The 24303-nt window shown below is 45.6% G+C and overlaps 1 protein-coding gene across 1 annotated transcript in view; it reads right to left on the bottom strand.

Moving 5' to 3' along the window:
- LOC129338911 (cathepsin D-like) overlaps positions 1 to 23849 on the bottom strand; it is a 29596-nt gene extending 5747 nt beyond the window's left edge. Inside the window, exons 1-7 of the mRNA XM_054993462.1 lie at positions 23755 to 23849; positions 20906 to 21053; positions 17772 to 17895; positions 15092 to 15210; positions 10927 to 11126; positions 8538 to 8666; positions 3545 to 3734 (exon numbers count right to left, since the gene is read on the bottom strand). Of these exons, the coding sequence (XP_054849437.1) occupies positions 3545 to 3734; positions 8538 to 8666; positions 10927 to 11126; positions 15092 to 15210; positions 17772 to 17895; positions 20906 to 21053; positions 23755 to 23819 (975 nt within the window). The 5' untranslated portion in view covers positions 23820 to 23849. The remainder of the gene's footprint in view (positions 1 to 3544; positions 3735 to 8537; positions 8667 to 10926; positions 11127 to 15091; positions 15211 to 17771; positions 17896 to 20905; positions 21054 to 23754) is intronic.
- Between the last annotated feature and the right edge of the window lie 454 nt (positions 23850 to 24303).

The raw sequence follows: 24303 nt of genomic DNA, 5'->3' as shown, positions 1-24303 counted from the left end.
TAGGACAGGCATAACTGGAATTTGTTTTGCACCAGGATTCCTTCACTGCACTCCACACAAGAAGGGAGCGGGGAGGAGGCAGGAGTGAGGCATGCACAAAAACACAACAACAAGCCAGGTTCATGCCCAATGACGTTATGATATTCTGTCTGAATAAAGTCCCAGATTATAGCTCATTTCCTTTGTCACAAAGGTCTCAATGGGAATCGCTGAGAACTAAGCCTGCACCTGTTTGCATAGCCCACTACTTCAGTCGGTTAACCATGTTGGTCTGTAGTAGAAGAGCAAGATCTGGGTCCAGTAGTACCTTAAAAAATACACTTCTTCAGAGTGAGCTGTAACTCAAGAAAGCTCATATCCTACCACAAATTTTGTGAGTCTTACAGGAGCTACTGAACTCTTGCTCTTTTCTTCAGTTTAGGATTGCACAGTAACATTGCTTCTGTAATCCTATAACATTGCTTCTGTAATCCTATAACATTGCTTCTGTTTCTGAAACATCTCATCTCCTAAAGGAAGGAAAATGCATCATCATCACTCCTTTTAACAGCTCATTTGATGGTGCTGTATCAGTAGGGCAGTAAGGGAGTCTGCAGATTCAGGGAACTCCCCATTTATGCGGAAAGATATGACAGTATAAATTTCCAGAATCAAGAAATAAAACCTCCCCAAACAGCTTAACCCTTCAGGAGGTATACATCGCAGAAGTCAGGCAACTGAATGTCAGGTTTAAGGGTTGAGGAAGGAAAAGAGTGGCGTGGAGGAGGAATCTGTCTTTTCAAGCTCCTAGCAGTTTGTAGTATCCAGGAGGGAGAGATTGTTTCAGGAGATGTGCACGGTGAAGGGTGCATCTCCAGCTCTTGATTCCAGGATGTATAAGTTTTGGAGGGCTGGGCTCTGAGCAATTTGAGGTTGAAAAGTCCAGATAGCAGGGTTAATTAAGAACTGAAGGGTAGCAGTTCCTCTTATCTTAATAAACTGTGAATGGGCCAAGGCCCTATAAACATACAAGATTCTGGAATGGCGGGGGATTAGGGTTGGAGGTTGTATACCAAGAGGCAAGCATTCCCCAACTACAATTTCCCCCTTCCAATTTTCCCATACAGCACGGAGGGAGGGGGATGTACTAAAGTGATTAGAGTGTCAAACTAAGAACTGAGGGACCCAGGTTCAAATCCCCACTCTGACATGGGAAGCTTCCCGGATGACTTTGGGCCAATTGCATACTCTCAGCCTAACCTACCCCACAGGGCTGTTGTGATGACAAAATGGAGGAAAGGAGAATGATCTAAGCCACTTTGGGTCCCCATTGGGGAGAAATTTACTTATAAATGAATAATAATAAATAAATAGATTTTAAAAATAGGCAAAACATACTCCTTCCCCACATAGTTTGTTTGTTTATATTCTGCCTTTCTCACTGAGTCTCAAAGCAGACTACACAGGATAGGTCAAAGGATTCAATAGGATGGGACAACTAATAAGTAATATAATGAGATTAGGAGGACTGCTGAAATTAAAACTGAATAAACATCTGTAACAAACTGAAACAAAGCATAAGTTTAATACATGACGTATTAAACAATGTGAACATTGCATAATAGGATAATATATACAGCAACAGATAGTACATACAGTACGCAGTAGTCTAGTCCACAGTCCCTTTCCCTTTATTAAAGCAGCTTTCTGAACCATTCCGTTATAATAAAGCCCTATTTCCTCCTGAATAATGCACTATGCAGGTGTAGACGAACAGCTCTCGGCTCCTCCTGTTCCGAACCTCAGGGCAATTATGTCACACTGCTAAGGTTCAGGGCTGGCTCAAGAGCATACTATTCCTCGTCCAGTCCCGGGAGCCCAACAGTATTGTTCTCCTGGGTGTGGTTTCTTAACGGCCTGTCCTCTGTTGCATCAAATCCCGCTCTTCCTTTAAAGCACTCAGTGTAGCACATAATGTTCTCATCCATTTCATTCTCGCAGCCATCTTGCAATATACGTTAGGGAATCTTGCAATATATGGTAGGCTGGAGAGAGAGGGACTGGCCTCAGGCCATCCAGTGAATTTCAGGGCTGAAATCTGAACCCCGTCCTGATCTGTCATTCTAGTCACTATACCATACTGACTCTCATCGTCTGTGTGGAATCCTTCCATGAATCTTTGCACTGTGGTACAGTGGTTAGGGTGCTGGGCTAGGGTCTGGGAGACCCAGGTTCAAATCACGACTTTATCACGGAAGCTTGCTGGATGGCATTGGGCCCAGTTACACCCTCTCAGCCTAACCCAGGGTTGCTGTGAGGATAGAACGGAGGAGAGGAGAATAATGTATGCTACTTTGGATCCACATTGGGGAGAAAGGCGGAGTATAAATGAAGTCTATATTTGGCACCGAAATGTTCCTCATTGTGATGGTTAGAGACACCTTTAGGCTATGCACTCTTGTTGATAGGGCCCCTGTCAGTGATAGCAACAGCATCCAGAGTCAGGGGCAGAGGGTAGATTCTAGCTTGCACTGCAGTCCCCGCAACGTGTGTTTACCCAACAACAGGTAACAGTAGCCAATGCCATTCATTTATATGGGAGGAAGGAAATGCACTTGGAGATGCTGTTGGAATGAGAGTTAAATCGGCTGCCTGCCATGATTGACCTCTGTCATTAAAACTCAAGCTCGCTCCCATCTGCATAGCTGAAAACGTTGCCCAAAGAGGAAAGGTAGATACATTGTTTGGGTACAGTTAGGACCTAATTATTTGAAGATGCTTGGAAGATCGCAGGTCAGAACTTCTCGTGTAAAACGGCAAATAGCAGATGCATTGGCTGCTAGATCAAATTGGGGCCACAGCACATGAGGAAAAGGGGCTTAACCGTTCCACTTCCTTACGGTTTCCACTCAGCAGTTTGCACTGTTAGTAGCTCTGAAAGGGGAAAAAGCAGGCAAAAAGGGGGTATGCCAATCTTTTTTTCTTCTCCAGAACTAATAAAAGCCTGAGGGGCAATCAGTTTCAATCAGAAAAGCAGTACAAGGAATAGGATTGCAAATCCTAGGTTGGGAAATTCTTGGATACTTGGGGGTGGAGCCTGTGACAGGTGGGGTTCGTTGACAGAACTCCTCAGCAAGATGTGATGCCAAAGAGTCTGTCCTCCGAAGTTACCATTTCCTCCAGCTGTAGGAACTGGATATCAGATTTAACTCCAGGCGCCACTCCACGTTGTGGCCTTAATTTTAATGGGTGGGGGACAGCGTGGCTGCTAATTTTCCTTTTAAAATGCTGGGAGAATCACAGACCTCTAACAATGAAATTCTAATGGGCTTAGACTGGAGTAACTCTGCTTAGGATTTCATATCTTCTCTCATTAGAACTCTAACCCACCCATCCGCAAAGCTTCATCCATTTCTTGGTCATGTTGGAGAGTGACCCACAGGGAGAAGAGAGAGAGGCAAATGAGTTCAGAATCAAGCCATGGATCAAATCAGTGGAAAAGCAAAAACGCGTGGCTTTGTTTTGTACACATATCATTATAAGATCCAGATGTGTTGTCCCTTACCTGCCCTCCAAAGGCATGTTGAGCCCCGATAGCCTCATGCAACTCACGGATCTCGTCACTAGGTCCCGTGATGAGAGAAGTCCCTGTGTCAACAATTGCATTGCAACCACCCTTGCATATCTTCCCTGAGCTACTATCGAATATTTTCCATGGCCAACATTTTTTCTCTGTGGTTTTATCCACCGTCACCCTAAAGGGAGAGTTGGAGAGAGAGAATAGTGATTATGCTGGGTGTTTTGGCAGAGGGAGAATGGTAGCTTCCATGACCGCAAAACCAGGAGCAAAATGAGGCCTCCACCACAGAATACACACACACACACACAGAGCTATTGGCCAGGCTACAGCAAAGTTCTTATGAACTGCTATGAATGCCTTTCCACAGAAGGGAGCTCATAGCAACTTACATAATTAAATGTTCCTCCATATCAGATACCACAAAGTTTGGATGAGCCTTCCTCCTAATGGGCTAGTAATATTCTGGAGAGCAAACATCTCATTGGGTGCCCCACCTCCATTTTAAATGTTACACTCCAAATACAAGTTGACCATTTCACCTGCTGCTTTTGGGATCCCAGGCTTACCACCAGCTTTACAGAATCACGACCCCTGCTGCTGCGCACTGAATTCCTTGCTGAAGATTCTTTTACACAACTGAGATGAAAAGGTTATTAACCCAGGCATGCTAAGATCACAGAGTCTCTCTCTACAAGACATCTTACATGGGGATGCTCAAGTGTAGGGAGATGCAATGTTAGACAGGAAGCTTTGTTTAAAAAGACAGAGCCGGCGGAGATCACTCCTCAGAGGGTTTGTTAATTTCATCTTCACCTTCTCAAAGGCTCTATCAATTTCACTTCCCCTTCCAGGAGGTGAAAATTAAGAAACCCTCTGCGGAGCTATCTCTGTCAGCTCTGTCTTTTGAAACTAAGCTTCCCAGCTAACATTGCATCTCCCTACACTTGAACATCCCTGGGCAAGATGTCTTGTGCAGAGCCCACTACTCTGCCTGAAATGCTGCCCTATGGGTCAAGGGACCCTCCAGGATCAGCAGTAGATACAATGTGGGGGTCTGTAGCAGAAGAAGGAATCCACGGAATATTCTCCCCATCACAAGCTTTGAATCCATTCCATAAAAATAAAAATATGGAATTTCAAATGGGAATATCACAGGTAGGTGATTCAGGTCACAAATGCAGAAAGGACACTAGTGTTGCGTTGTATTTATTTGTTTATTTATTTGTATATTTATGCTCCGCTTCTCTCCTCAGTAGAGACCTAAATATGGTTGCTAACATCCAAGTGGGGCATGGATATCTCCCTGAATTACAACGGATCTCCAGAGTTACAGAGATCAGTCCCTTGGAGGAAACAGCAGCTTTGGAGGGTGGACTCTATGGCCTCTACTCTCTATCAGGCTCTACCCTCAAATTTCCATGGGTTTCCCAACCTGGAACTGGCAATGTTAGATCCAAAGCAACTAACATTACTTTCCCCTTCTACATTTTATCAACCCTTTGAGGCAATTCAGCTGAAAGAGAGAAGTTGTATTCTACAACTACTGTTGTAGAATAGTGTTTAAGTGGTTGGATTGCAAATCAGCATTCTGCTGGTTCGAATTCCACTACTGCCATGAGCTCAGTAGGGGACCTTAGGTAAGCCACCCCTCTCAGCCCCAGTTCCCCAGGCAGCTGTATTGTGGGAACAATAACAATGTTAGCCTTTTTCACCACTCTGAGTGAGGCACGTATATGCCTAGAAGAGTGCTATATAAGCACAATTATTATTATTGTTATTATGTGGCAGAGCAGGAATTTGAATCCAGATATTCCAAGTTCTAGTCTAATGCTCTAACCATTACACCCCAGAATGATCTGTGATGGGGGAGGCTTCTGGTCTGAATGTTGCCTCTGCTGTGAGCTCTTTGAGTGGCCTGAGGCAATCCATTCTTTCACTGCTTCAGCCCTCCAACCACTATATGGGGGATATTAATACTAGCCTGACTCACATAGTAAAGAGTCCTGTAGCACCTTTAAGACTAACCACGTTTATTTGTGGCATAAACTTTCAAGAACCACAGCTCTCTTCATCAGATGCAATACATCTGTAGCTTATGCTACAATAAACTTGGTTAGTCTTAAAGGTGCTACAGGACTCTTTACTATCTTGTAACTACAGACTAACACGGCTAACTCCTCTGGATCTATGACTCACATAGAGTTGCCAGCACTGGGTTGGGAAACTCCTGGAGATTTGGGGGGTTGAGCCTGGGAAGAGCAGAGTTTGGGGAAGGGAGGGATCTCAGAAGGGTTTAGTGCCTTAGAATCCACACGCCAAAGAAGCTCTTTTCTTCAGAGGAACAGATTTATGTGGACTGGAAATCAGTTTTAATTCCAGATCTCCATCCACCAACTGGAGGTTGGCAACCCTATGCCACCAGGCTGTTGTAAGGATTTTAAGGTAACAAATATAAACCAATTGGAACACTGAAAGCACACGAAAAATACCCACTTACAATTTTCTATGGCTATCTACACACAGCAACAATGCGTGAAGCACCTTTGCGAGATCTTTGTTGGACTTTATTTCATTTACATTCCACCTTTCTCCCACCACAGAACTCAAGGTGGCAGATGGAGGAGGGGTCCCTGGTATGGCAACCTGCTGTCCAGGCCAGAAGCAGACCCAGAGCTCTTTACTTTTACTTACTTGCTTATTTATTTATAGTTCGCCTTTCTCACTGAGAACCAAGGCAGATTACACAGTGCAAGTGAACACAATGTAATCAACAGCAAGGACATTCACTGAGCATAATACAATATGATCAACGGCAAGGACATTCAATGAACAGATACAATAGAGTATGGTTGCAGAAAATTTGAAAATAAGCCCAAATCCAAACTCAGAGATGAAACCTAGATTCTGCACACGTTGGATAATGCACTTCCAATCCTCTTTATAGATCATTTGGAACAGATTTTTTTGTGTGCGGAACAAAAAATCCACCTCAAACGATTGATAATGTGCATTGAAAGTGCATTATCCAACATGTGCGGAATCAGCCCTTTTTGAAGCAAAGCATAACTAATTAACATGACATCTTCAGCAACAAGGAAACTACCAGTAGGAATATATCTACATCAGCAGATATACCCAATAGTGTGTCTAGTCTATGAGTGATTCCACACACATTGGATAATGCACTTCCAATCCTCTTTATAGATCATTTGGAATGGATTTTTTCATGTGCGGAACAAAAAATCCACCTCAAACGATTGATAAAGTGCATTGAAAGTGCATTATCCAATGTGTGCGGAATCACTCCATGTCTCTTACCAAGGCATCTCTTTGAGCGATTTCTTATGACCCAGCCAGATCCTCTGAGTAGAAAGCCCTCCTGAATAATTCAGTTTTGCATTGTTTGCTAAAAGAAAGGGGAGTGGGAGCTTCTGCAAAGGGGCTGCAGGCTGCGCTCTCCAGCCAACCCAAACTGTGCATCATCCCACTATACCTTTAACATGATCCGCCTCTCCCTCTGGCTGGCCTGTCTCTCCCATGGACAAAATAAGGTGGGGAACCAGGGATGAGGTGCTGATCTCCTCTGTTTCCAGCAGCTTTCTCCTCTTCAGCGCCAGCCTCACCCCAGGATAGGGCAGGAGATAATGGCTGGACTCTGGGCTTGGTAGGAGATGGCTCTCTGCTTCTCCTGAGCACCTTCCTTTTCTCCCAGGATGGTGGGATGGGAGACAGGAGGCTAAGCTGTTTGAATGGCTCAAAATATTCTGTATCTATAGCTAGTAAATCAAGCGTATCTAAAAATATATTTGACGTTATAGCAGCATTGCCCCCTAATGGCTTGTGCTGTCATTGCAAACAAACAAACAAAAAGCTGAACTTGTTCCATAAATAAAGATTGATAAACTGGGCTATCAACAGTAACTCTAGTGCACTAGTCTGGACCTACTGTTTTCCCACTCCCTTTTGAGCCAAAAAAGATCACGAATCTCTGCTCATCTGAAAAGAGTAAGTTAGAGGCGTAATGACCCTCAATTTGTTGCTCTCAGTACCCATCTTTGTCGGGGGAAAGTGCTGAAAACAACACATGGAAGGGAGCTGGTTTCAATTAGCAAAGCCAAGCAAGAAATAAAGAGCCTGACCCAATCAAGGCTGCGTATTTACTGACATTTACCTTTTCAAGGCAGCCTTCATCGTAGCTGTTTTGACCTTTTGCTCAGTGATTAATCTGGATGACCTTTTGGTCAGGTCCTCAGAGTTTGAGGGCTCTTCAATGAAATCCACAGCACCACCCCTTTAGAATGAGAGGGGTCAGATCTTGCCCCTCGAGCAGCTAAGGGGGCCATCACTAAACACGGAGGCCAGCCACCCCTCTGATTCAAGTACTGCTCTCTGTGTAAAAGTAAATGTAGTCCCCTGTGCAAGCACCGAGTCATAATACTGACCCATGGGGGGACGTCGCATCACATATTCTTGGCAGACTTTTTATGGGGTGGTTTGCCATTGCCTTGCCTAGTCATCTGCTCTTTACCCCCAGGAAACTGGGTACTCATTTTACCGACTTTGGAAGGATGGAAGGCTGAGTCAACCTTGAGCTGGCTATCTGAACCCAGCTTCCACCAGGATCGAACTCAGGTTGTGAGCAAAGCTTGGCCTACAGTACTGCAGCTTACTACTCTGTGCCACGGGGCTGGTGTGCTCTCTCTATATCAGGATAGAATACCCAAGGCTTTTGTCAACTCCAGCACCTGTCCAGGTAATCACCCAACAAAAACTCAGCAGTGCTGTTACTTGAACATCTGTGTATTGGTAATAACTATTGCCAAGGAAAGCTCAAATTTGTGCCCAAAAAATTTCATTTGAAACGAACCCTTTCTTTGCTTTTAGGAGAGCAGCTATCTGCCACCAAGAACTTTACAATATCTCAAAGACAAGCACGTTCATTGTGACTAAGACACTACAGATAAGACCGCTCACTTACTTATCCATCTTGATCTGCCAGTAGGCCTTGTGTGATACAGAGTGATACTGAATGTCCCCCTCGTAGGCATTGTGGTTGATCTCCCCAAAGGTAATTTCTCCACCATGGTCCTGTGAGACATAGTTGGTGCTAAGAGAAGAGTTGGAATGGTTAAAGAGCTGACCTGGAGTTATCGAGGAACAGAACTTGGTCAAAGGTCAAATAGTCAAAGCCAAGGTCCAATAGCCCTCTAACTTACCATGAAACTTCCCAATGGGCTTCTGCTCTGGAGATCCACTGGTGGCCATAAGCCAGGCATTGTGGCCCACGGTCAAGCTGAGCAGCTCCTATAGCACTGCCAGCAATGCAGGGATCACTTGGCACAGGGTACACCAGAGCTTTTAAAATCCCACTTCACTCCTGGGGAGGTGGGCTAGGACTAGGCTTACCAAGAGTGTGCCAATGACGGGTGTCCAGCTCCTGCCCTTCATTGACCTACACTCAATCAATTGAGCAGTGGGAGAAAAATAGCAGGGGGGGGCAATGCCATGGCTGTGCTATGACATCACTTCTAGACAATCACGGAAATGACATCGCAGCATCTGTGATGCTATAGGAATTTCCCCTGACCTCTATGGTCTTTACCATAAACACTGGGTGAATCCCTAGAGCATCATGGGGCTGTGCTGCTGAGGTTAAAGAGCTGGGATGTTAAAAGTAGGCCTAGAATGTTAAAGAGTCACATCATCCACGACATGCCCTCCCTCCAGGCTGTGCCCCAGAAAGCTCTAGGGATGTGTGGTGCAAGAGTGGCAACCCTACTTAATATAGGTTTTCTTACTTTTCCTTGGGGCACTGTGTACTCTTCAAGCATATATCTGTCTCCTGCACTGTATTCTTCAACGGAGGAGCCATGGATCAATGGCAGAGCACACTTTTTGCATGCAAAAAGTTCCAGATTCAGTCCCTCCAATTAAAGAATCTCAGGTGTGGGGAAAGATCTCTCTCTGCTTGAGAGCTACTGCCGATCACAGCAGACAGTGCTGAGCTAGCAATAGTCTGACTCCGTAGAAGAGCACAATGTGTTCGAGGAAATCAATCTTGCAAAACTGCCTTGTAACTAAATATTGCTTGGGGAAATAGGAAGTGTGGGGCAGTACCACAGATGAAATGCAACTGGATCAACTTGTCACCTGATGAGGAACAACCAAGTATTAACAGAAGTTCAGGACACACGCACAGCCTAGGTGTAAAGTTTCCACTTTTAATATACACATTCTGACATGGGCTGGGTTCCACTTGGCTGTAAAATGTCTCTTAATTATACTGTGTACAGCAAGGCTATTTTGAAACCCTAAACCAGTCTTTAAACCAGTCTTTGTGAGTCACTCGGAAGAAAAATGTTAAGGTGAGTGACGACATGGACAGCTCAGATTCCTGCATAAAAAAACAACAACACCTCACTGCAATGAGATGAGCAGTTCTACAGCACTGCTAGTGCTATAGTTAGTTCCTAGCTAGGAGCCAGAAAAGAATCCATACTTTTGCAACACTTTGTTAAAGTTTTCTTGAGTCATCTCCATCAAGTTGTCATGGAGGAAAACAAAACCCACTAAGTACGGTGAAACAGCTGCCCCAGGACTTTTAAGGGGACTGTCACTATGCTTTGGGCCTAAAGAGACACACCCGGTGGAAGTGAGGGTCTATGACTCAAGACTTCTAATGTTATGGTTGCTAACTGACCATTCCTTGACCAGGTTAATGGTTCAGAATTGTTGGCAACAGTGCCCTCAGTGGGCGCTTATCTGTAGGATTGATAGGAGGGAATAAAGGAACAATACATCAGGGGCCTAGTCTTATTGGGGGGGGGCATGGAGCCAGGTAAGTCATGTGGGTGATGAGACAGTAGGTCCAAAGGGGATTTTTGTCTGAGGGTCTGTGATACCTCTTTCTTGCCCTGCTAGGAGATGATTTCCTGATATCGTTGGTGTCGAATGAGAGCTTGGAGAAGGTGACCCCACCCAGCTGGAGGGGGAGAGATGTGTGTGTGAAGAAAGACAGAGAAGAAACCAGACAGAGAGGAGAGCTGTCAGCTGAAGCAACTTAAGGGTGCAGGATTTCTCTCTTTTGAGAATATGATGTACAGCAGCCAATCTGCTGACCAGTAAGAATGCCTCTTGCTTCCACATTTATATTTGTAAATAAAGGACATATTGAACCATAAGATTCTAGTGCTCTCAGTCATCCAGAGAAAACCCAAGCAGCTGTGTCCCCAGAAATGATCACTCGTAGGAGGGCACATCCAGAACAACCAGGTCGGGAAAAACGAAAAGGAATAAAGAGGATCTGCACTCGGGACACTGGATGGGTGGGAATAGAGAAAGGAGAAGACCAATTGCGGAGTTCTTACTTGCAGAGATGAAATGTAAAGATGTTTTTCTCGAGCATCTTCTGCTTCATCATGTGATCAAAAGGTGGGGTGATATTGTTCACTGAGATACTGGGATAGCCCAGGCCCAAGATACCGTCAAACTTGGCAGCTACAAAAACCAGGCCTGGCATGTCTGTCGCCTCGGCAAATGTCTGATTGTGAATGGTCATGTTGCCAATCTAGGGATGAGAGAATCACATCCTGTTGTCTGTTCTACTCACTAGATTCTCCATCTCTCCTCCAGGAAAGCTCAGCATACCAGACGTGCACTCTTGCCCTCTGTCTGGGGAACAGGCTTTTATAATAATAATAACATTCAATTTATATACTGCCCTTCAGGACAACTTAATGCCCACTCAGAGCGGTTTACAAAGTATGTCATTATTATCCCCACAACAAAACACCCTGTGAGGTGGGTGGGGCTGAGAGAGCTCCAGAGAGCCGTGACTAGCCCAAGGTCACCCAGTTGGCTTCAAGTGGAGGAGTGGGGAATCAAACCTGGCTCTCCAGATTAGAGTCCCGTGCTCTTACACCAAACTGGCTCTTTAGTCTTTTCTCTCCCCACACTTACACTTCAGATCTTCTTCCCAGAACAAATCCATGATACCACCTCTCTTTCTTCCTTCACATCTAGTATTAAATTCTAGACAAAGTGAAGGAGCCATCTGTTATTCTATGGAAGCATGTATGCTATATATACAGAAGGTCCTAGGCTCAGTCCCCGCAACCTCGAATTCAAAAAAGGGCTCTCAGTTGTAGGGAAACTACAACTCCGTTGAGCGGAGGGCAATCTCAACTCCCCTCTGTCTGGAGATCAGGGGGCGGGGCCACCAGCCATGTGACCATTTTCAAGAGGTTCCGGAACTCCGTTCCACCGCGTTCCAGCTGAAAAAAAGCCCTGCTGAAGGCAACCCAGAAACTGAAACTGGTTCAGAACGTGGCAGTCAGAGCATATTGGGAGGCAGGGCCGGCATGCCCATTGAGGCAGGGCCGGCCCCCACATCGAGCGCTGAGGCACCGAAGAGGGCGCCAGACGGGGTGCTGGACATGGGGGCGTGCACCGCAGAGCTGGCGGCGGCAGCGCTGGCGGCTGAGTGGGAGGCAGCTGCTGCAGCCTGCCAGCCCTCCCGCCCCTTGCTGCTGCCGCCACCAACGCACACCTCTGGCTGGGTGCAGCAGCTGCAGGCCAGGCGCGGCAGGCGTCTGGGGCAGCATGCAGAACAACAAAGCGGGAGGGCTAGGAGGACGCAAGTGCACCTCCCCAGCCACCCACCACGCCCAACTGGGAGTGCGGGCAGCCTCCGCACACTGTCTCAGCCACCCGCCACGCCAATGGGTCTGGCTTGCTGCGTGATGACATCACACGCAGTGACATCATCATGCAGTCTGGAGCGTGCGCACTCTGTGCACATGCATAGGGGCAGCAACGGACCTGATGCTGCCCCCAGCCTCAGGCGCCAGAAACCACCCCTGTTGGGAGGTCTTGGACTTAACCTACTTCATAGGTGGTTGTGTGGATAAAAGGGGAGATGAACTGAATTTCTCAGCTCTTTGGATAATAAAAGTAGAATTCAAATATAAGGAATCCATGTCACTGCATTCTTCCCCAGTCGAATGCTCCTCTGGCTTTTCCCTTCCTTCCCTTCTACTCCCCTTGTGCTCTGTTGAAATCTAGATTGGAAACTCTTTGGGACAGGGACCTTTTCGTTTTGGCTACTCTGAAAAACATTGTGTACATTGATGATGTTATATGATGATGACTAATGTCAACATCATTTTAATTTATTTTTTTAACTGCTCAAGTCTTTTGACTTCTCATCTGCATTTAAATTCATTGCATTGCATTTAAATACATTTGAATGTTATGAACCTTTCAGTGTAAGCGAGGATCTCAAAGGAAATGTGAGGTAATTCCTGCTGAACAGCAGAACGTCAAAATAGCTCATTGTCAGGGAGAACATCCATCTTCTTTTCATTCTCTCTTACAATATTACACACTAGAGCAAAAATAATTTCAAGTAGTACATTTACATCCTGCAGGCCTATGTTCTCACCAATTAAAATCTGATCCCATCAATTAATTGGCTAAAGCTTTAGAGCATTTTTGTCTCACACTTCCTTCAGGAAACTCTGAACAGCATCTACAGTTCACCTTTCCACCATTTATCTTCACACAACCACTCAGTGAAGCAGGTTAAGCTGAGAAAGAGTCTGCCTCAAGAACACCCAATAAGCTTTGGAGCTGGAGAGAAATTTGAACTCAGGTCTCCCTCTGCTTCCATTTTCTCCTCACAACAACTCTAAAGAAGGAGGTTAAGCTGAGAGAAAAAGCAAGCTTCGTGGCTTTGAAAGTGGATATCCCCAGTTCTAGCTTGGCATGCTTATCACTATGCCACACTGGCTCTCATACAATTACTTGATTTATCTACTAATTTAAATTGATTCAATTTTATTGCCAAATTCTAAACAGTTCTTCAGGATGGGGCAAAGTCAGGACCAAAATGAATGACTGGAGAACTATCAAGGGATCTCCCACTTGAATATATATTGGCAGTATCCATGTGAGCCTCCCATTCAAAGTGGGTTTCTGGTGCCTCCTCCCCCCACCCCACCAAAGAATTTTCCTATTGCAAATTCTTCTCTCCTGTATCCTCATCTCCCAACCTCAGACCTGCTATTTATCTCACACGGAAAGCAAGCACATATTACTGTTGCCTTCTGAAGAAATAAAAATTTAATTCATTATGTGACTTTCTTTTAACTCATTATTTTCAGATCAATCAGTTATATTCGCACATACTTGCAACCTTACAATGAACATCCTTGTTTGAGGTTTCTCTGAAGTGTGAGACAAACTGCATATTTGGAAAAAGGCAGGGGCACCGTTAATATTACTTAATTAAAAATTCTGGAACAAAATGATTTTTTTAAAAAAAACCCTCAAATTCCATCAGTAATTAGAAAAAAAACCCAGATATTTAAAAAATTGTCTTCCACTAAGAACATTCTCCTGCTACCTTTACAGATTTTGATCACTTCCGGAGGCAAGAGCTATCTTTCAATTCCATTTTTTATCAGGCAGGAGGCAGAAGAATCATGTGTGCTACAGGAGTTAATTAGCTTAGCAAAATTATTTGAGCTAGTGAACGATCAATGTAAGCTACACATCCTACAAGAACCCCCAGGACTCAGACAAAGAGGCCATACTACAGCCTGAAAGATGTGTTGAATGAAAATGCTTTTAAGATCCATCCTGATGAAGAGTTCTGGAGAAAGCATGCGGCTTTGTGCCATTTTGGTTGGCCCTAATAGAAGCCTTCCATGGCTTTGGTCTTGGTATTTTGCTAGAGACTAATGTGGCTGTCTGAGACTTCTTTCTGCATAATCGCTGCCATTGTGAATGGCCTTTGTACTTTTCTTCATTACATTTGAATTGTACGTAATAGCATCTCTCCAGGTCTTCCCTGCGTTTCATGGCCTTTTGACCCTGCTGTAGAACTTTTGTTTTAACTTCAGTATAAATTTTGCCTGGCGAGGACCTCCTACATGCATCTGAGGAAGTGGACTCTAATGCCTGAAAGCCTATGCTACAATAAAAATAAGTTTAAGGTGCCACTCCTGTTTGCTTGATGTTAACTCCATCAGTTACTGAGGAGGTAATTTGTTTTCCCAAGGAACTGATTAACCCAGCTATAAATAATAATATGTATTTGACATGCAGACTCAATTATTTAAATGGGGAAAGGCAACTTCTGTCTAGGAAAAAATAAGAGGTAAAGGTTTCAAGCCTCCGTTCCAGCATTGTGACCTCCAGTCTAACTCCCCCACAATGTAGCAACTTTTCAATAAAATTAAAGTCATCGGAAGCCCCAATTACCAATATCCGGCACCTTGTCTAACAGCATTCTCTCCCCCATTGTAAGGTTATCAACCTCCAGTAGGGGCCTGGAGTTCTCCCAGAATTACAACGGATCTCCAGACCACAAAGCTCAATTTCCCTGGAAGCAACGACATCTTTGGAGGGCATTGCATGATCTCCACTGAAGTCTCTCTCCCCTCTCCAAACTCTGCCTTCCCCAAGCACTGCCTCCAGATCTCCAGGAATTCCCCAAGCCATAGACAGCAATCCTACCCCGATACTCACAGTAAGAACATCCCGGCTCAAGAATCCTTTGAGGCTGCCACTTCCGTAATGGATTGCAAATTCGGATTTGTCCGCTTCGTGGGTGCAAGAAAACAAGGACCGGTAGTGACTGTGAACCCCTGAGGAGAGAAAAGCCTTCAGTGGTAGTGGTAGAATTGGACTTTGAAACTGTTAAAGCCTCCACATCCCAGCAGGTTCTTTCTTTATTAAAACCCTGGCCTGCCCACCACAATTGATAACTTCCTGTTGTAGTTCAACAATTGGATGTGGTGGAGACTGAATATAAAAAAACTCTCCCTCCTCCTAATGTAGTCATTCCCCCCCTCCTGAAACATTTTGAAAAGAGAGTAGGGGGTAATGGGTCAGCTACCCAACTTGTGCCCCCTGAAGTCGCCTGTCAGCAAGTTTAGTTGTTGCCAACATCCCATTTTTCTAAATTAAATAAAATAAATATAAAAATAACTTGGCAAACTTTTCTGGCCCTTATTAACTCACTAGAGTTCTTTCTGGCCAACATATTTTTACCACATCTTTCCTCCACAGAGTAGCTTAGAGCAACGTACATTGTTATCCCCTCCTTTTTATCCTTACAACCTATGAGGTAGGTAGGCTGAAAGAAAGTGGCCAGCCCAAAGTCACCCAGACAGCTACATGGCCAAGGAGGGATATGAACCTCAGGTCTCCCAAGTCCAAAGCACTAATCACTGTATAACATTGCCTAGCTTCCAATGCTTTGTTTCTTTAGAAAGTAAGTGGAAAATCTCACAATTAGCTGGATTATCACATCATCTGTCCTGTAAACCTATCCCTTTCATCACAGTTGGTGTGGGGGAAAGACTGATTGTAACTGCTCATGGGTGCCCTAACTGCTCATGGGAGCCCTAACTCAGAAGCACTTTAAAAATTTCACATTCTCTACAGCTGTTCTGCACTGAAAGCACGTTTCGGGGCACTACTGTGGCACTCTTCTCGGAATCCTTGCTAAATGATCCTACATCAGCTAGCAGGGTAACACAGAACACACAGCTCTAAAAATAGGTAATTTAATTAAACCATCACATACAAAAATATAGAGGAATTAGAAGTATGCAGCAGATATGTTAGTATTTTTTTTAAGTTAAATCACTGTGTATTTGTTTTTGTATGGAACCTTATATGGCAAACGTTTGGGCATATCTGTCCAGTAGCAGGACGGTCTCTAGCCAGTGGACAACTTGGGCAACTGCACCAGCCCTGCATTGCTGGGGGAACCTCAGCCACCCACAGTCCCGCATCCCTGACACGGGAGGGGGAAAAATAAACAGGCTTCTGTCAACGCCACTGCATCTGCCAGTTGGGGTTTGGTACTCACAGTGATGGCCGCCTGAGCTGCCCCATCCAGGCTTGGGCAGCTGGCTTCCAGTGGTGGAGATGGCTCCCACCTGCCTCGTATGGGACAAGGGTTGCCCTTTCCTTGGCCCAGAGGAGGAGCTGGGTGGACGAGATGCCTGGGTGTTCCTTGCTGCTCCTAGGTAAGAGCCCAGCCTCCTTTGCCCTCCTCCCTCTCTTCCAGGATAAAATGGCAGCCTTTGTGCTACGGTGGATTTTTCTCAGCCGGTCCCTCTGGGTGCCTCTTCAGTGATGGCAGCACTGAGGGCACTAATAAAGAAAGTGTGGAATATCCCAGTACTTCTGTAAACCCCACTGGTGCTGCTTCCCAACACCCCTCTTCATTTTGTACCCCAAGGTGGACCTACAGGGGTGGTGGCAGGGAGGCCCCAATGGTGGGTGGATGGGGGCCGTGATTTGGAGGCCCCATCCTTGACTTTTTCCCAGGCCCCCAGAATCACTAAGAATGCCCTTGATCCAGAATCCTTATTCTAGTAAAATTAAGCTCTGTTTGGTGAATAGCAAAATTTGACAAGATCCCGCCTGGTGTTGTATTTAGAATGTTGGACCTATAATATGAAGACAAGTTCAAATCCCTCCTCAGCCACAAAGGTTACTGGATGACCGGAGGCCAGTCACGGTTACTAAAAGTCATCATGGGTCCACTGGCAAGTATTTCTTTTAGGCCCTCTCTTCAGATGCAAACCAAACATTATATGAAAGCAAACCACATGATTCATGTAGCTCTGTGGGCCCTCAGTATGATCAGTACCCCAGGACTTTGTCCTCCCCCCCTCCCTTGGCAGCCCTTGGGCTAGTCAGTATCTCTCAGCCAAGCTGCCTCTCAGGATTGTTGCGGGGATAAAAAAGCGGGATCAGGTATACTCGAGCTCTTTGGAAGAAGGGTGGGATAAACAAATGTAATCAAAAAGTAAGTTGACTGTAGTACCACTCAACCTTAATTGGACAGACAACCCACTGAATGGTAGATTCACACCTTCATGTTCATGACAGCAACACCCAGTGAGGACAACTGAGCCATCATTCATCTGGAATTTCTTATCAGCGAACATAACCTTAAATTTAATTTGTTTTGGAGGAACCAGTTGGGACATTCAATTGCCACTCATCAAATGATGAGGAATCAAAATGTACTGATGTGCAGATCACCTCTTGTGTGCCTGACCTAGTGAAGCCGCACTCGGGAGCTTGGGAATTCCCTGACCGCTGGCCATCTCTTCCTAAGGAGGCCTCATTCATCAACTTTTTCTCCTCAAGATGGCCACCACTCCCCCATTCCCAGAGAACTTACAGCATGCCAGATGTGTCAGGCAACATTTGGAGGAGGGCACCCACAAGTTGGAAGACCCAGTATCAAAGACGACAGTGAACTTCTGTTTTGGCGTCCCAAGGAAGATCTCCCCATAGTATTGTGCCTGGCGAGCGGTGGAGAAGAGAGAAAGGAAGAAAAAGATGAACACAGTCTCTCATCCCTGCTCCCCTTCACCCTACCTAATTACCAGCCTATCTGCAAGAATTACCTTGCTGGATTAGACCGCCGAGTTCTGTTGCCCAAATCTGCAACGCAGGCTTTATTTTAACTATCATGATTAATTGCTGTTGTCAAGCACATCCTCCATCAATTTGTCTAATCTTTTTAAAAACTCATCTGAGAGACTGGCGATCTCTACAGCGCTTAATTTCAAAATAGAGAGGCACTAGGGCTCCTGGTATCTCCTGTCTGACTAGCCATTTAGGCCCGCAATGGATGAAAATGGGAACACACTGAGGTATATAACTGTGCCATCTCTGTTTTCCCACCAAGGATCATTGCCGCTTGAGTGCCGCCCCATTACACAAAGTCGAAGATTCTTCTCCACCCGCTGTGCACAGATCTGCCAGAGCTTCGGCTTCTGAAACAGTTCACTAACTATCCATAACAGCCTCCGTTAAAGAAACAAACCTCAGAATGTTCAACTGAATGTTTCTTCTTACGGTGGATCTATTTGCACCTGACACTCAAATGCATCAGCAATATATATTCCACAGACAGGCACTTATTATGGGGAGGGAGGGTCCAGAAGGGAAGTAAAACACTGCCATTTGGTGCTTAGAGTTAAGCAGCTTCCTGCTGCCCTAGGATTGCCAATATTCAGGTGTGGTCTGGAAATCTTCTGGAATTACAACTGATCTCCAGACTACAGAGATAAGTTCCCATGGAGAAAATGGCTGCTTTGGAAGGTGGACTGTATAGTATCACATCCCTGCTGAGCTTCCTCCCCAAACCTTGCCCTCCTTGGGCTCCATCTCCAAATCTCCATCCCCAAATCTCCCGGAGTTGGCATCCCCATGCTGTCCTTCCAGATTTCCAGGACAGAGGGCTGAAACCAAAACATATTGTCACACATCCTGGTGACTGCTGCCAGTCAGAGTAGATAACCCTAAAATTGAACTGTCAATAGTCTTATCCAGTATACATTTATGCGCTCAGGGCTTTTTTTCTGGGAAAAGAGGTGGTGGAACTCAGTGGGTTGCCCGTTGAGAAAATGGTCACATGGTCGGTGGCCCCGCCCCCTGATCTCCAGACAGAGGGGAGTTGAGATTGCCCTCCGTGCCGCTTTGCAGCATGGAGGTCAATCTCAACTCCCCTCTGTCTGGAGATCAGGGGGCGGGGCCACCGGCCATGTGACCATTTTCAAGAGGTTCCAGAACTCCGTTCCACCGCGTTCCCGCTGAAAAAAAGCCCTGTATGTGCTACATTTTTTAATCCTGCCCTTCCTCCAAGGAGCAAATCAACCTCTGCTCCTCCATTTTCTCCTCACAACAACCCTATGAAGTAGGTTAGACTGTCAGAGTATCCAAGGTCACCCAGAAAGCTTCCGTGGAGGCAGAATTTGGATTCAAACCTGGCTCTCCCAGATCCTAGTCCAACATTTTATCCATTATGCCAGGCTTCTGGATGCACATCACATTTTATAAAAAGGTATCGTCAAAAGACCAACGGGGCAGTGATTCACCAGATACGTTGTCCATCTATTGCAAATATACCCTATTTGCCTTCCCTGCATATCTGGGTACTGACTAGATCCAGGCTTGGTTAGCCTTAGACCAGGGCCTGGAACCCCAAAATAGGAATTGTCTCTGATAAATAGGTAGTAAATATATGATTCGTCAATTTATCAATTAGATTAATCCCTGACAGTGTTTTGATCCACTAAGATCAAATGAACTATAGAGCAGGGTGGTGGTTGTTTTTCAAACTGTCAGGGCACCATCTCATATAGGAGGGAATGCCTCTCCCAAGGGGGTGCCTGCTGGCCTCACCTAACAAAGACTTTTTCTGTAGAAAATGGGCAGTATCCTACGCTGGAGGAAGTTCTTCCAACCTCAGGAGACTTCCTGCAGCTTAAGTGGTTCTTCCTCAACAGAAGAGCCCCTTAAAAGGGAGAAGGTCCTCTTGGGCTGGAGGAAGGCTTCAGACTTTGCTTAGTGCAGTGGCAGGATCCGGGCCAACGTGCTTTGCTCATATGCAAAAGCATGCCAATTTCAATGATTAATTGCACCCTGCTAATGGACGGAATAAATTGATGAAGGCCGCAGTCCTAGTAGGCACGCTTGGGAATAAAGCCCTGTTGAACGCAGAGGTCCTGACTAGAGGTAGGCACAAATCACAATACGAAGCAAAAAAAAATGCACGAACCGGGCCAATTCATGGTTCGTGAAAATGTGGTTTGTGGGGCCGTATTTTCCATGAACTCCATGACTTTTTGGGCCCGGTTCGTCAGAATTGTAAACAGTTTGTGAAGCCAGACAGGCTGGCACCGCTGCCCACATGGAGTGTGTGAAACTGACAGCCCCGTTCTCCTGCCGCTCGCAAGCAGCAGGAGAAGGAGGCTGTCGCTTGTGCACACTGTTCAGCCAATAGGCTGAAGCTGATGCGGGGCGTGTGAAAGTGACAGCCCCATTCTCCTACCACTCATGGGTGGCAGGAGAAGGCTGCAACTTTCAAACACCCCGTGCTGGCTTCATCCAATTGGAAGAAGCCAGCATGGGGTGTTTTGAAACTGATCGCCTTCTCCTGCCGCTTCCGGGTGACAGCAGAAGGAGGCTGTCAGTTTCAAACACCCCGCGCCATCTTCAGCAGCCGGCGCAGGATGTTTGAAATGCCATGAACCACGAACCAATTCGTGAACTAGGAAAAGTTCATGGAAGTCTGTGGTTCATGGAATGCGATGAACCACGAATCACATGGTTCTTTTTTTCGGTTTGTGCCCATGTCTAGTCCTGACTTCTGAAAAGACATACGTAGTATTGGACTGCACAATAGCTCTAATCTCCCGCACTTCTAACACAATCCAGCCAAGGCAGTCTGCCTCACATTGACCCCAATCTTAAGTATCCCCAGCCTTAGTCTTATGTTCACCCTCAAAGGAAGTCAGCACATACATCCATATAATTGTGGAGACGTTGGTAGGTGACAGAAGCATTAGGGGGCTTTGCAGCCCTGAGACCTCCTCGTCTTAACAGGTCAGCAATGGGCAGGCCTGACTGGCCAAACCGATTCCGGACGGATGGGAATTTCTTCAGAGGGACCCTGTAGTGGAGAACAAAATTGGTGACAGCTGCGGTCATCAGGGAAAACAGCATAGAGACCTTCCTTGTGTTTTATTGCTTTTTCAGAAGTTCTGTTATGGAGCAGTTTACAACCCAAATGAGATAGACAGCTTTTAACCTCAGACAGGTTGCTTTAATGATCAGAAAGTTTTAGAAGTGAGCTAACCTCCTCACTCCAAAAGAGTTGTTCATTATTACAATCTAAAGTTTGGCCTGAATTTTGCAAAAGAGACGGGAAGGGGGGAGGAATCAGTAAACAACTCATTATAGATCATGATGGGTAGCCGTGTTTGTCTGTAGCAGTAGAAAAGAGCAAGAATCCAGGAGCACCTATAAGACAAACAAAATTTCTGGTAGCGTATAAGCTTTCGTGAGACACAGCTAGTATCTGAAGAAGAGAGCTGTGGCTCATGAAAGCTTATACCCTGCCACAAATTTTGTTAGTCTTATAGGTGCTACTGGACTCTAACTCATTTATAGTTAAGCACAAACATGGCTGTTTTGTTATACGGTTCTCACAACACTATGCCCCTTTTGTCAACTCTAGTCTCCCCATACTCCAAATGGATTAGACCTCCCAACTGATCAGAAAAAGGATATTGCCCCAGATTGCTTCTATGCAACTGGATCTGCCTGCAACCAGCCACTGATGCTTTTCAAGGCACAGAAATCAGCATTATCGTCTGTTGATATTTGCAGTTCAAGCTGACACAGGCACAGGCACAGGCACAAGGATGGAGGGTGGAAGAAGACTCGTGGTTCAGTGGTAGAACATCTGCTTGGAATGCAGGAGTCCCAAATTCAATCCCTGGCATGTCCGGTTAAAAGGATTAGGTGGTAGGTGATGTGAAAGACCTCTACCTGAGATCCTGGAAAGCCGCATCCAGTTTGAGTAGACAATACTAACCTGGATAGACCAGTATAAAGGCTGGAGGAAACAAGACCTACAACGTGGTTTGTGGGAGGCCTTGCTGGCAACCAATCAGTGGATTTCTGAGTGGCCCTGGCTATTTTAATTCATTGGTTTTTAATCTTATTTTTTCTTTACCTTCCATCCATTTCCGGCCTGTGTGACAATTGAGTTCCTTTCTGCTCAAACGTCAGGAATGCTGTTTAATATGCATTCTTCCCCACCTCCCAGTTCATGTGGGAATATATTAGCCAAAAAAAAATCACTTGCTAAGAGGGCCTCTATAATTAACCACACCGATACCTGGGCATCACCCAGCTGTAGGCAGCAGAGAGCAGGGCAGGGCTGGCAAGAATAATTATAGATATGTAACCTGGCTTTACAGCACAGAGCAAGAATGGGGTTGGCACAGCCGTGCCACACTTCCTAGGCTGAGGCAGGAGCTGGTAGTGCAAAGCTATCTGCATAGAGTTGATGCGCTGGGAAGAACAGCCAGAGAAGGGTGGGTGGCAAGAACATGGGGATTCCCCAGGAAGCAGTGGGTGAGTCTGGTATCCCCATTTGCCCTAGACCAAGCCCCTTCTAATCTTCTGATCTCATTTATTTTTAAAGCTGCCAGTTGGGCTTCTGTGCCTTTAATTATCTCTGGGACAAGCAAATATTCAACAGGTGAAGCTTACAGAGGTTTGGTGATAGAAGCACACATCACTGTTGAATTTCTGTCTGTTTTCACGTTACACAAATAGCGAAAGGTGCAGGTGTAAGGCCAGGCTGCTGGCAGAAATGCTGTCCATATAACTATCACCCAGTACAGACATCATTCCAGTTCTTAAGGAACCCAGTTTAATTCACATGTGGTTCCTAGATGATCCAGGATTTCCCAGAAACTGTTTGCTCACAGAACCAAGCAATATTGACAGTGGCCCTCATCATATAGTACCTTTCTGGAATTCTGTATTTAATTTTTCTTAATATATTTGTAAGACATACTCTCAGCGTGCAGGTTTCCAAAGGCCTATTTCCAAACACCTCTAAATCCTTTCTCTTCTAAAGGGCCCAATCCCATTCCTTTCCCAGATAATTCATTCATACCCAAACCTTTGTGCACCCTTCGTTCCTAACACCCAGAATCCTTTGCTACAGTTCCAGGATGTCCAAACTCTTTTGTGTCATACCCTTTCAGGGCACTCTCTCAGCTGCTGCTGCTGCTGCCACCAAACACCCCATCATGCCGTATCTTTTGCCTCCCCCTCAAACCTTTGTTCTTACCTATCATTTAACCCTTTTCCTCACAGCATCCCTTTAACTCGCTAAGGGACAGAAAATCCAGGTGACCTTTAGTCTCCATCCCTGAGTCTTCTTCAGAGCCCTGCCCAGTTTCAATCCACTCTCACTTTTACCCACTGGTCCATAATCCCTTCTCGAAGTACCATTTCTCAGTTCACTTTCTAACTACTATACCATTTCTCCCGCCCAGAGTACCCAAGAATGATGGCTCCCTAATCCCTCACTCCTCCTCCCCCATTAAACTCTACACCTTATCCAGAAAACTCATCAGAGTATCTCATGCTTCAATTGGACCCCTCCCCCTCAAAAGATCAATGCCTTCAATTCCCTTCCCTCTCCAACCACAAAATTCCTTATACAGAAGTGGACTTTGGTACCCTGTCCCTATAGAATCCAGGAGTTGGAGTTTCCAAAGACGCCACTCTAGACCTCTTCCCCTCGGTTGGGTCAGCCTTGGATGTTCAAGGATCTTGCACGCACTCACCGGATTGCTTGAAGCCCAATTGCCAGCAATAACATTCCCATCCAGACGCGGCCTCCCATCTTCATGCAGTCTGTCCTCTTGCAACCTCCAGCTGTCTTTTCTTCCCTCTGCGTGGCTGCACCCAACAACTCCACTCGGGGGTGGACAAGATGAATATCTAGACCGGTTGTGTAGCAGCAAACTGCCTCACCCATTGGCCCCAGGAATGTTGATTGCAGCTCCTAATTGGCTATGAATACTGGGGCTCATCACCCCTAATTCATACAAACCATTGCGGCTCAGGCCCTGATTGGCTGAAAATACCAAGGCCATTGGGCCCAGATTCTAAAGGGATGAGGAATTTCCAGACTAGCAGCAGAGGGTCTTAACTTCAATGATCTTGAACAGTGTTGCAAATCCACCTGATGTCTGGCTGGTGATTTTTTATGGATTATAAAATTTTAGGAGCAACTTGGTTTCCCCCTATGCTCTCAAGTGGGTAGAACAACTGAAGGCATGGAAACATTCTCCTTGTCCTCATGACCCCAAAATCTGATCTGACTTAGTGGT

This window comes from Eublepharis macularius, chromosome 12 (assembly GCF_028583425.1).
Source record: "Eublepharis macularius isolate TG4126 chromosome 12, MPM_Emac_v1.0, whole genome shotgun sequence".
Classification (NCBI taxonomy): Eukaryota; Metazoa; Chordata; class Lepidosauria; order Squamata; family Eublepharidae; genus Eublepharis; species Eublepharis macularius.
This window is presented reverse-complemented; position numbering and strand designations above follow the sequence as displayed.